At 48.9% G+C, this 12,267-nt stretch overlaps 1 protein-coding gene across 3 annotated transcripts in view; it reads right to left on the reverse strand.

Annotated features, from left to right (window-relative positions):
* The window catches only part of POLDIP3 (DNA polymerase delta interacting protein 3), a 34,135-nt gene that overhangs the window by 11,142 nt on the left and 10,726 nt on the right, over nucleotides 1-12,267 (reverse strand). For 2 of the 3 annotated variants that reach the window (XM_063603343.1, XM_003805178.5), the window contains 5 exons: nucleotides 7,921-8,311; nucleotides 7,122-7,208; nucleotides 4,845-4,940; nucleotides 1,328-1,507; nucleotides 679-756 (listed from right to left, as the gene is read on the reverse strand). In XM_063603343.1, the coding sequence (XP_063459413.1) occupies nucleotides 679-756; nucleotides 1,328-1,507; nucleotides 4,845-4,940; nucleotides 7,122-7,208; nucleotides 7,921-8,311 (832 nt within the window). The remainder of the gene's footprint in view (nucleotides 1-678; nucleotides 757-1,327; nucleotides 1,508-4,844; nucleotides 4,941-7,121; nucleotides 7,209-7,920; nucleotides 8,312-12,267) is intronic. The other variant, XM_003805179.6, reaches the window with a different exon arrangement.

Consider the following 12,267-nt stretch of genomic DNA (forward strand, 5'->3'; position numbering starts at 1 on the left):
CAGGAAAACACAACTACTGGATACTGCCCAGTGGGACTAAAGGATCCCATTTAGGACCCATTATAGCATAGATATCCCCTGACTCTGAGATTCAGGCCAGGCACCTGGCCTTGGCTAGAAGCTGTGCAGAAGAGTGAAGCAGCTGGGCTGACTGCTATTGTTTGAAAGGTCCGATTCCAGGGGGTGGCCCTTGGCTGGCATCTGGAAACTCGGATCTCAGGAGGGCTCCTGCCACCCCACAGTTCACTGTGCCTGGACTGTGCAAACAACATGGTTTCTGCTCAACAGCTGCTTTCCCTCTGGGAGTCTGGAATTTTAGTACATGCTACACAGAGAATGCCGAAGTGACCAGCCCCCAGTAAAACCTTTGGGTACTGAATCTTTAATGAGCTTCCCTGGTGTCACATGTATTGTCACAACTTGCTGCGAGTTGCACCCAGCATCCTGTGCGACTCTGCTGGGAGGGGCCTCTGGAGGCTTGTGCCTCGTTTCCCCCCGACTTCACCCCATGAGCCATTTGCTCTGCATCCTTTTGCTGTCATTAGTCTCAGCCCTGAGCGTGACTATATGCTGAGTCTGGTGAGTCCTAGCAGTCATCAAACCTGAGGGTGGGTCTTAAGAGACCTTTGCCACAGAGGCAGTTTGAGATTTAAATGTTTGGTAGGTCACAGTACTTACAACAATGTCCTCCTCAGTGACTCGAGGGTGCAGATTATTCACAGTCATCTTGGTGCCTTCCAATGGGCTGAGAACAGGCTGCCACATAGACAAGAGCATTACCAGAAGCCAGATGGCTGATAAGCATTCCCACAACAGAAATTCCTCCAGGCACGTGACTAGGAAGGCCCAGAGGAAAGCTCCATGGAGAGTTACCACAAATGGGACCCCTGAACTTCAGTGTCCACTACACCCCCCATCACTCTATGCTAAAAGCATGGACCCTCTCCCATCTCCCAAATACGCAAGCCTCTCAGGCCCTGAGCCTCTACCTGGAAGGCTACTCATGCTTCCAGACCCACTCAGCTAAAAGAGCCCTTTTTCCCAGACTTCCCAACTGGAATGAGATAATCTGTCCTCAGCCCTCCTAATAGCTTTCTTCTGAGAGAGTCTAACATATCACCAGATACCGCAATCTCTCAGCAGGTCTGCCGTCCCCACTAGCCTGCAAGGTCTTTGAGGGTAAGAGTCCCTAGGTCTTGGTTTGCTCATCTGTAGAATGGGGGTGGCAATGCCCACCTCACAAAGGCGTTGTGGGGAACACAATGAGATACATATAAGCATACAGCCCTCCTGACCCCAACTGCTGCAGTGACCACCGTCACCTCACCTCAGCAGTTGGCAGCTCTTTGGGGGGTTCTTCCTTGTTCACCAGTGTCCGGGACATGTTGGTCAAGGCTTTTGTTCGAATAGAGGAAGGGAGAGCAGGAGCTGTGTATGCATCATTCTGAACCACTTTGGTGAGAGGGAGGGCCTTGGACATGGAAAGCTTGGAACTGCTTAGCCCAGCCTAAACGAAGAGACAGAAAAGAATCTCAGAAGCCAGATCTGCAATGTTCTGAAGAAGCCCCAAGAGGTTGACAACTTGCTGAGAGCATGAACCCTCGATGCCTCCCAGCTCTCTAATTCTATTAGAGGTCTGGAGCCAAAAGAGCTGCCGGCTGCCAGTGACATCCCATAGGGAAGGGGCAGGGGGAGAGAAAAACACACAGCCTGAACGTGCACTCACAGAAGCCACTCCCCACAGTGCTAGAAGCTCTTGGCAGGAAGCTTCCATACAGCCCTGACCTGGAAAATTACCCAGGAGCCACAGGCTCACCCACACCACTTAGACTTTCTAAAAATTCTACAATATGAGGCTGGTCAGAAGGCCAAAAGCTTGGCCAGGCATAGTGGATCACATCTGCCATCCCAGCACTTTGGGAGGCTGAGGTGAGAGGACTGCTTGAGGCCAGGAGTTCAAGACCAACCTGGGCAACACAGTGAGACCTCATCTCTATAAAAAATGTAAAAGAGCTGCTCTGCCTATGGAGTAGCCATTCTTTTATTCCTTTGTTTTCTTAATAAAGCTGCTTTTGCTTACAAAGAAAAAAATTAAAAGGCCAAAAGCTTGAGGCCAAGTTCATTCCCAGATATGCTTCTATCACAATGTGCTGATCACCACTCTTAAGAAGGCCCAGAATTCAGTGTTTTGGTTCCTCTTCTGGCCATCCAGAGGAACCACACACAGCCTTGGCCTCATCAGCTCCCAGACTATCAGGGACACTCGGGCATTTGGCAGTGCAGATCACCAAAAACAGCCCCTCCATCTGGATGTGGTCCCTTGGAAACAAAACTCCCCTGTATTAATGTGTCTGAGGAAAAAGGTGCATAAAGCAGAAGTGACGGGGGCCCTGCTGATTTAGGGCAGTGTTTACAGGCACTGACCCAGGGCAGGGAGAAAGGAGGAACGCAGCGGCCAGAGAGGCACATCAGAGCATGAGCAGGGGCAATTCACCACGCTCCTCCAAGTCTGGGTGAAGCAGCGTCATCCCCATGCTGAATTCCACATTCCTCACGTGGAATTCTGCGTCTCCAGAGCTGGGACAGCACAGTGACTCCACACAGGGCCCTGAGAGCGAGACTGCTCGGGCTCCATTCCTAGATCCACTGCTTCTCATCAGCTGGGTGATGTTGAACAGGCTTATTTCACCTCTCCATGCCTGTCCCTCATCCATCAACGAGGGTAATCAACAGTACCCATCTCACAGGGTACAAGACGCATGAGTATAAATATGGCATTTATTCAATTAGGGTATCAAATAGGGATAGAGACTCACTGAGCAAGCTGATAGTTCCCTTGATAGCAGACTTGAGCAGTCTAATAACTGGAAAGGCCTGGTCCCTTTGTAAAGAAACAAACTGGCATCATTCAGCTTCACGACTTTTTTTTTTTTTTTTTTTTGAGACGGAGTCTCGCCCTGTCACCCAGGCTGGAGTGCAGTGGCGCAATCTTGGCTCACTGCAACCTCCACCTCGGGGTTCAAACAATTCTCCTGTCTCAGCCTCCCGAGCAGCTGGGATTACAGGCACGCGCCATCATGCCCAGCTAATTTTTGTATTTTTAGTAGAGACGGGGTTTCACCATGTTGCCAAGCTGGTCTCCAACTCCTGACCTCAGGTAATCTGCCCACCTCAGCCTCCCAAAGTGCTGGGATTATACGTGTGAGCCACCATGCCGAGCCAGCTTCATGTTTCTTTTTTTTTTGAGACAGAGTCTCACTCTGTCGCCCAGGCTGGAGTGCAGTGGCGCAATCTTGGCTCACTGTAAGCTCTGCCTCCCAGGTTCACACCATTCTCCTGCCTCAGCCTCCCGAGTAGCTGGGACTGCAGGTGCCCGCCACCACACCCCGGATATTTTTTTTTTTTTTTTTTTTTTGAGACAGAGTCTCGCTCTGTCGCCCAGGCTGGAGTGCAGTGGCACCTCTCAGCTCACTGCAAGCTCCACCTCCTGGGTTCGTGCCATTCTCCTGCCTCAGCCTCCAGAGTAGCTGGGACTACAGGCGCACACCACCACGCCTGGCTAATTTTTTTGTATTTTTAGTAGAGACGGGGTTTCACCGTGTTTGCCAGGATGGTCTCGATCTCCTGACTTCGTGATCCACCCACCTCAGCCTCCGAAAGTGCTGGGATTACAGGTGTGAGCCACCACGCCCGAACTTTTTTGTATTTTTTAGTAGAGACGGGGTTTCACCGTGCTAGCCAGGATGGTTTCCATCTCCTGACCTTGTGATCTGCCCGCCTCTGCCTCCCAAAGTGTTGAGATTACAGGCCTGAGCCACCGCACCTGGCCCATATTTCTCTTAATTACTAACCAGGAGGCTGGTCCACATACTCAGGACAGTAACCAAAACTGAGTCTTTGAGCGTCTGAAGGAAAAACAAAAGAGGTGGCTGCCACAAGGACCCACCTAGGCAGCCCACTGGCCTCCCTGTCTGACACTTGGCTGTACCACTGAGCTGAGCAGCATGGACCTCCCTGATGATCCCAGATGTTGTTTTCTTTCCTTCTCTGCATGATGTCTGACCAACACTCTAGCCTAGCAAGCTTTCCCTGCATGCAGGCTGCACCTGGTAGAGCCCACAGATCAGGTGAGATGTATTCCTGCTAATGTCAACCAACAGAATCCAGACTCCAAGAGCAGCGCCAGAGCTGCTGACCACAAAGGGTTACGAAGCATGCAGAATGGCCAGCCACCAAGGAAAGAACACAGACTCCCCACTGTGGGATCACTCACATTTCCCCTGTAGTGTCTCAAACACAGCACCTAGGAGCTGCAGCCCTGTACTTCACTTGCTGTGGGACCTTGAACAAATCAGAAAGCACCCCAGTGTCTCAGCGTTTATAAAACTAAGGGATTGGACTAGTTCCAGCTCTGAAAATCTTACAGCCCAAACAAAGAAATATTTCTGCATTGAAAGGCTCTATTCACGCCGGGCGCAGTAGCTTACGCCTGTAATCCCAGCACCTTGGGAGGCCGAGGCGTGCGGATCACCTGAGATCAGGAGTTTGAGACCAGCCTGGCCAACATGGTGAAACTTCATCTCTACTAAAAATACAAAAATTAGCTGGGTGTGGCGGCAGGCGCCTGTAATCCCAGCTACTAGGGAGGCTGAGGCAGGAGAATAGCTTGAACCCAGGAGACGGAGGTTGCAGTGAGCCAAGATTGCGCCACTGCACTCCAGCAGCCTGGGGGACAAGAGCGAGATGTCGTCTCAAAACAAAAAAAAAAAACAGGTTCTATTCAACACAACCTCTCCCACCTGCCTGATCAGACACGCAGTGTAAGAAAACACGAAATGCCATACCATGTGGTGGAGAAAGCCGCCTGAGGCTGCAAACTTCATCTGTTTAGTAGGAACGGAAGCTATACCATCATCATCTTCATCCAGGTCATATAAATTCTGATAATATAACATAAAGAAATATAAGCAAATGTGGCATCTGGGCCCTCAACAGACATCTAGAACAGGCATGGCAAGGAAATGGCTGCTGGAGAAACAAAGGGACCAAGGAGAAGTGGGCACAGGGGTGACGGTGCCTGGAAAGACTGGGGCCCAAGTCTTCACAGGCTAACTCCCTGTCAACAATGACCCAGTGAAAGTCCTACAACTTCCAGATACATCAGAAGTCCTTTTTTCCCAGTGGGCAGTATGTACCAAGAGTCCCTAAAATGTTTCTTTATATCCTTTGGCTTGGAAAGTCCATCCTTGTTAATATGACCTACAGAAATAAATCCAAACCCTAGAAAGAGCTTTATTTACAAAGATGTTCATAGCAGAAGGATTTCTAACAGTGAAAATGACAGGAAAATGGTTTAAATAAAACTGGAATGCCAACTATATGGATTTTGCAGTTACTAAAACATGTACAGTAAATGTGAAATGTCACAGAGAAATGCTTGAGTTACAAAGTGAAAAAAGAATGATACAAAATTGGATAAGAATATAACCATGGCTGGGCTCAGTGGCTCAAGCCTGTCATCCCAGCACTTTGGGAGGCCGAGGAGGGCGGATCACGAGGTCAGGAGATCAAGACCATCCTGGCTAACATGGTGAAACCCCGTCTCTACTAAAAATACAAACAATGAGCCGGGCATGGTGGCATGCGCCTGTAGTCCCAGCTACTCGGGAGGCTGAGGCAGGAGAATGGTGTGAACCCGGGAGGCGGAGCTTGCAGTGAGCCGAGATCGCACCACTGCACTCCAGTCTGAGTGACAGAGCGAGACTCGGTCTCAAAAAAAAAAAAAAAGAATATATAACCACAACCACAACTATGAGTTAAGTAAAAAACAGACTGGGGCTGGGCACAGTGGCTCACGCCTGTAATCCCAGCACTTTGGGAGGCCAAGGTGGGCGAATTACCTGAGGTCAGGAGTTCGAGATCAGCCTGACCAACATGGAGAAACACCGTCTCTACTAAAAATACAAAATTAGCCAGGCGCGGTGACTCATGCTTGTAATCCCAGCTACTTGAGAGTCAGAGGCAGGAGGATCGATTGAACCCAGGAGTTCGAGACCAGCCTGGGCAACATGACAAGACTCCATCTCTACAAAAATTAGCCAGATGTGGTGGTATGCACCTGTGATCCCAGCTACTCAGGAGGCTGAGGTGGGAGGATCATTTGAGCCCAGAAACTCAAGGCTGCAGTGAGCCATGACTGCACCACTGCACTCCAGCCTGGGGGACAGAGTGAGACCCTGTATCAAAAAAAAAGAAGCGTACATGTAAGGAACTACGGCAAAATTTCAACAGTGATTGGCTTTGGAGAATAGGAACTTGAGGGACTTTTTGGCAAGTTTTCTATATTAAGCACATAGAACTTTTATTTAAAAAAATTAGGCCTGGCGCAGTGGCTCACGCCTGTAATCCCAGCTCTCAGGGAGGCTAAGAGGCGGGAGGATAGCTTGAGCCCAGGAGTTCGAGACCTGCCTGGGCAATATAGCGAGACCCCGTTCTCGAGAAAAAGGAAAACAAAACAACAAAAGACAAAAAAAAAAAAAAGCGTAAAAAAATTTAAAAAAACAAAACTTTTTTTAGCCTCTCTGCCCCCTATGCCTCCCTTCCTCTGTTAAGAAGTTTCTTCTTGGCTGGGTGTGGTGGCCCACGCCTGTAATCCCAGTACTTTGGGAGGCTGAGGCGGGGGGATCACGAGGTCAAGAAATTGAGACCATCCTAGCCAACATGGTGAAACCCCATCTCTACTAAAAATACAAAAATTAGCTGGGTGTGGTGGTGCACGCCTGTAGTCCCAGATACTCAGGAGGCTGAGGCAGGAGAATCACTTGAACCCGGGAGGCAGAGGTTGCAGTGAGCCGAGATTACGCCACTGCACTCCAGCCTAGCAACAGAGCGAGACTCCGTCTCAAAAAATAAAAAAAAATAAAATAAATAAAAATTTCTTCTTTAAACTCAAATTGCAAAAAGTTCGCTGTAACCCTGCCTCCAATACTACCAACTGGGAACTACCAACTGAGCAAGCCTCAGTCCATCCACCCAAGTAGGCCTCATCAAAACACGTGCACACCTACATGTTCGCTACGTACACACAGATTCTCTCTCTCTCTCTCACTCACTCACTCTACCTGTTTGGCCTGGTGGTTATTGACAACATTGATTCTCATTCCGGCAGGATGGGGATGAAGTGGTGCCATGGCTTTCTGCTGTGGAACCTGGAAACACTCAGTGGTCAGAATCCACCCCACAGGGTCCACATGCATTCTCTAGAAGAAGGGGGTTACTGAACTTGATACATGGTGGGCATGCAGCTTTGGTCTTTGGTAAAAGGCACTACAGAGGGCCTTATCCTCCACAGTAGGAAGTAACAGAAGAATCATCAATCCAGAGACCATGCCAGTAATGCACATGTAGGGCTTAATGGACTTGGCTCAGTAAATGTTTGCTGTGGCCACTGCTGTTCCTATTACCAAAGCTGCTATGAAGGTTAAATGACATTGTTTCCTTTCCCTCTGTGGTGGCAGCTGTGAAGGGTGGCCAGGGCCTTGGACTAGGGGCCAAATCCCACTGGGCCTGGGGGTGGAGTGAGGACTGTAAGGTCACAGATGTTAAGGGCCTGCCACATAGCATGTGCTCAATAAATCTTTTGTCCTTTCCTCTCTCTTTCTTCCACCAGTATCTCACCTGGGAAAGTCACCAAATTTCTATGGGCCTCCTTTTTCTTTTTTTTAGAACTGAGATAATACCTTTCCTTCCTTGTATAGTTCCTTGGCTATAATGTACTTAAAGCCTCTGTAAGGAGCAAAGTGTGTATTATACCAACACTTGAGAGGACAGTATTTTTGCCCAATCATTCCTGGCACCTTGCCTCTAAATCTACCTTTGTTACTAGCTTTCTGGGAATTCATGACAAAAGCCACAACTTACCTGGATGGTTTTGGTGAGCTTCAGAGCAGGGGTCACTGTCCCAATGGGTGGGTTTATGAAGGCAGCAGGGGAACTCCTCTTCAAGCTGATCTTCTCCCGGGCATCAGCAACCTGGCGGGGCTTCTGGGGCACCGTGGTCTGCTGCTTGCGAGAGTTCAACATCTCTCTGGCATCCTGCACTTTCCCTTTGATTCGAAATCGGGCATCTTTCTGCAAAAGCTTCTCCCGGGCATCCTTGACTCCCAGTTTGAGCCGGGCATCTGAGAGGCCAATCTTCTGCCGGGCATCAAATCTCTGTTGGAAGGTGGCTGTGCGTGTTGACTGGCTGAGAAGGCCTTGCTGGATCCCAACTCGAGATCGGACACCTCCAACTCCCGGTCTGGCATTAAGCCTGTAAATATAAATTGCAATCAATATTAAGTGGATCTGGGTATCTACAACAGTCTATGAAAGTGGAACTGTGGTAACACTGGGGACAGAGGAGGCCCTGGAGAATCAGAAAGCGGCTCCTTGCCTGTGATTGAATAAACAATTATGCCTACATGATGACTCCTTTCCTGGTTTCATGATGGCTTTTAACTTTGCATTTTAAGCAAAATTGAGAGAGAGGGGCTGGCAAGTTTTATCCCTAGTTAAGACTGTTTTGCTTCCTAGACCACATGTCTTGAGACACCAACATGGACAATAACTTCCCAACAATGCCAGTCAAATAAAATAAACATCCACCAAATCTAATCCCACTCATCTGAGGAGTAACTTTAGTTTCCAAGGCCCATCCCCATCCATGTTCTCACTCAGCCCTCTCAGCACCCTGAGAAGTACTTACTATGCCCACTTTACAGTGGGAGAAGCAGGTTTGGAGAGGCTCAATGATTAACAAAGAGTGTCTCTAAGGAAGGCAGACACCATCTACTGGGCTAAGACCAAGAGAGCAAACATATGGGTCTGGCTTAGAGCTAGAGGAAAACAGAAAACACAAAGACTTGGTAGGAAAGAAAGAAAAAGTTGCAATAGCAAAAATATCAAATACAGAAACCACTGAAATTGGAAATGATCGGGTACAGGGTTCACTATTTCGGTAATGGGTACACTAGAAGCCTAATCCTCACCAGTATGCAATATAATCCATGGAACAAACATGTACATGTACCCCCTGAATTTAAAATAAATTTTTTTTTAATTGGAAATGAATGAAACTCCATAAACAGGCCCCGGTCTCTTTCTTGGGTTCCTCTGTTGGCCTACAGTGGCTCGAAAGTGAACAGAAGGCCCTCCTGAGTACAGTGCTGGAGATCCTCCCCAAGGTCTTTGGGCTTCTTCTGTCGCCTCCCACCCTCAGGCCTCTCTACAATAGCTACCCTCAACGGCCACTCATGCGGCAGACGCTCTGCCTGCGGACTCCTATGTCAAGGGGTGCTCTTTGGGAAACCCTCCCGGATTTCTCCAGGCCAACTCTCCTCTGTGCCTATTATTATACCTGCTTGTTTCCTTTTTTCTCTCCCTACCCTGGGTGGGGCAGGGGGAGGAGAATGGGGTTCAGTCCTTTTGCAGGGCCCAGCACCTCCTAAGCAGCATCGAGCCCTGGCTGAGTGTCAGAAACTCCTGTGGAGCTTCTTAAATACAGAGCTGTCCAGATCCCACCCTAGATACTGAATCCAAAATCTGGGGCGAGGCCTGGCCATCTGCATTTTTAACTCCATGGGTGATTCTGGAGAAGAGCCATGTTGGGGATCTCTGACCTGCTGTTAGAGGGTAAACTCTGCTGCATAAACGAGTTCCTGTACTGCCTCCCACTTCACTGCCTGGACCTCCCAGGAGGCATCTCTCATACTGGGTCAGTCACTGGCACTCTCCCACTGCTGCATTCCAGTGGCTGGAGTGAGATTGGCTGTCAGTTCCTCTGCTAATAAATACCAGAAGTGCAGCCAAAGGTGAGTCTACCTGGTACCAATAAAAGCAAAGGTGGACCTTCATCTTGTTATCCCTCAATGGAAAAACACCTGCTGCCTCCAATATGCCAGTACCAAACCTAAGGCGGTAATACAGACTGAACATCTGTGTCCCCCAAAATTCCTCTGTTGAAGCCTAATCTGCAATGTGATAGTGGTAGGAGATGGTGGCCTTTGGGAAGTGATTAAGTCATGAGGACAGACACTTCACAAACGGGATTAGTGCCCTTTATAAGGAAGAAGCCCCAGAAAGCTCCTTGGCCCCTTCCACCATGTCAGGACTCAGCAAAAAGACCATCTAGAACCAGGAAGCAGGCAGGCCCTCATCAGACATGGAATCTGCCAGCATCCTGATCCTGGACTTCTCAGACTCTCTGTGACAAGAAAGTTTCTTTTTTTCAGTTTTGTTTTGTTTTGTTTTGAGACGGAGTCTCGCTCTGTCGTCCAGGCTGGAGTGCAGTGGTGCAATCTTGGCTCACCACAAGCTCCGCCTCCCGGGTTCTTGCCATTCTCCTGCGTCAGCCTCCCAAGTAGCTGGGACTACAGGCGCCCGCCACCACGGCCGGCTAATTTTTTGCATTTTTAGTAAAGACGGGGTTTCACCATGTTAGCCAGGATGCTGTCGATCTCCTGACCTCGTGATCCGCCTGCCTTGGCCTCCAAAGTGCTACGATTACAGGCATGAGCCATTGCGCCCGGCAGTTTCTGTTTCTTATAAGTTACCCAGCTTAGGGTATTTTCTTATAGTAGCCTAAACGGACTAAAACAGGCAGTGATGCATGCTATCATTTTTCTCTTTGGAGTGGCAAGTTCGGATTTAAAGATTTTCCAGTGGGTTCTGGGTAGAAGGGCCATTTATACAATTAATCAGATAAGGCTTAAGGTTTACTTGGCCATTCCTGCCCTATTTCTTTAATGTGAGGACTCTGGGAGATGGAGGCACTAGAGAAAGCAGGGCCAAAGGAAGGGGGTGTTCAGGGGGCTGGCATGCACGATTAGAAAGAAATGGTTGTATGTGGTAGATGGCATCCACCCTCCCTAGGACTGGGCTACCCTAGGCTTCGTGTTCCATGGCCTACAAAGCCATAGACAAACTGGGACTATGCTTTGGGGTGACCTCAGAAACTTGCAGCTAGGCCAGGCACAGTGACTCACACCTGTAATCCCAGCACTTTGGGAGGCCGAGGCTGATGGATCACTTGAGGTGAGGTGTTCAAGACCTGCCTAGCCAACATGGTGAAACCCCGTCCCTACTAAAAATACAAAAATTAGCCAGACGTGGTGGCACGCACCTATAATCCCAGCTACTCGGAAGGCTGAGGCAGGAGAATCACTTAAACCCAGGAGATGGAGGTTACAGCAAGCCAAGATCACACCACTGCACTCCAGCCTGGGTGACAGAGCAAGACTCTGTCTCAAAAAAAATAAAGGACATGATCAATGAAAACTTTTGAGTATTACTCACTACAGGTTGACAATTTTTCGCACACACTTTTTTTTTTTTTTTTTTTTTTTAAGAAACAAGGCTGGGCACAGTGGCTCATGCCTGTAATCTCAGCACTTTGGGAGGCCAAATGGCAGGATGGCTTGAGCCCAGGAGATCGAGAACAGCACGGGCAACATAGCAAGACTCCCTGGGCATGGTGGCTCACACCTGTAATCTCAGCACTTTGGAAGGCTGAGGCAGGAGGACAGCTTGAGCCCAGGAGTTCAGGACCAGCCTGGGCAATACAGTGAGACTCCATCTCTATAAAAATGAAAGCAGAAAATTATCTGGGCATGGCAGCATGAGTCTACTCCAGAGGCTGAAGCAGGAAGACCACTTGAGCCCCAGACTGCAATGTTGCCGTGAGCCAGGATCGTGATACTGTCCTCCAGGCGGGACAACAGAGCAAGACCCTGTCTCAAAAACATATTTTACAAAATTTAAAAGGACAGAATCTCATTCTGCTGCTCAGGCTGGAGTGCAGTGATCATAGCTCACTACGGCCTTGACCTCCTGTCTCAGCCTTCTAAGTCTGGAGCCACCATGCCCAGCTTTAGATGTCCTTTAAATGTTACAACCCCGTGAATCAGGTTATTGTTCACATTTTATAAATGAGGAAACTCAGAACCAAGGAGATTAACTATCCCAAGAGCTACTAAGGGGTGAGGAATGGACTTGAACTTCACCGTACCTGGTTCAAGCATCAATTAAATAAGCATGAGTCAAGAGTAAACACCAGAGCTGGAAGAGTTAAGAAAAAAACTTTTAAAAAATAAAAAACGCCAGGAGCAGTAGCTCATGCCTGTAATCCCAACACTTTGGGAGGCCAAGGCAGGCAGATCGCTTGAGCCCAGGTGTTCGAGACCAGCCTGGGCAACATGGCAAAACCCTGTCTCTACAAAAGATACGAAA

This window comes from Pan paniscus, chromosome 23 (genome assembly GCF_029289425.2).
Source record: "Pan paniscus chromosome 23, NHGRI_mPanPan1-v2.0_pri, whole genome shotgun sequence".
NCBI classification, from domain to species: domain Eukaryota; kingdom Metazoa; phylum Chordata; class Mammalia; order Primates; family Hominidae; genus Pan; species Pan paniscus.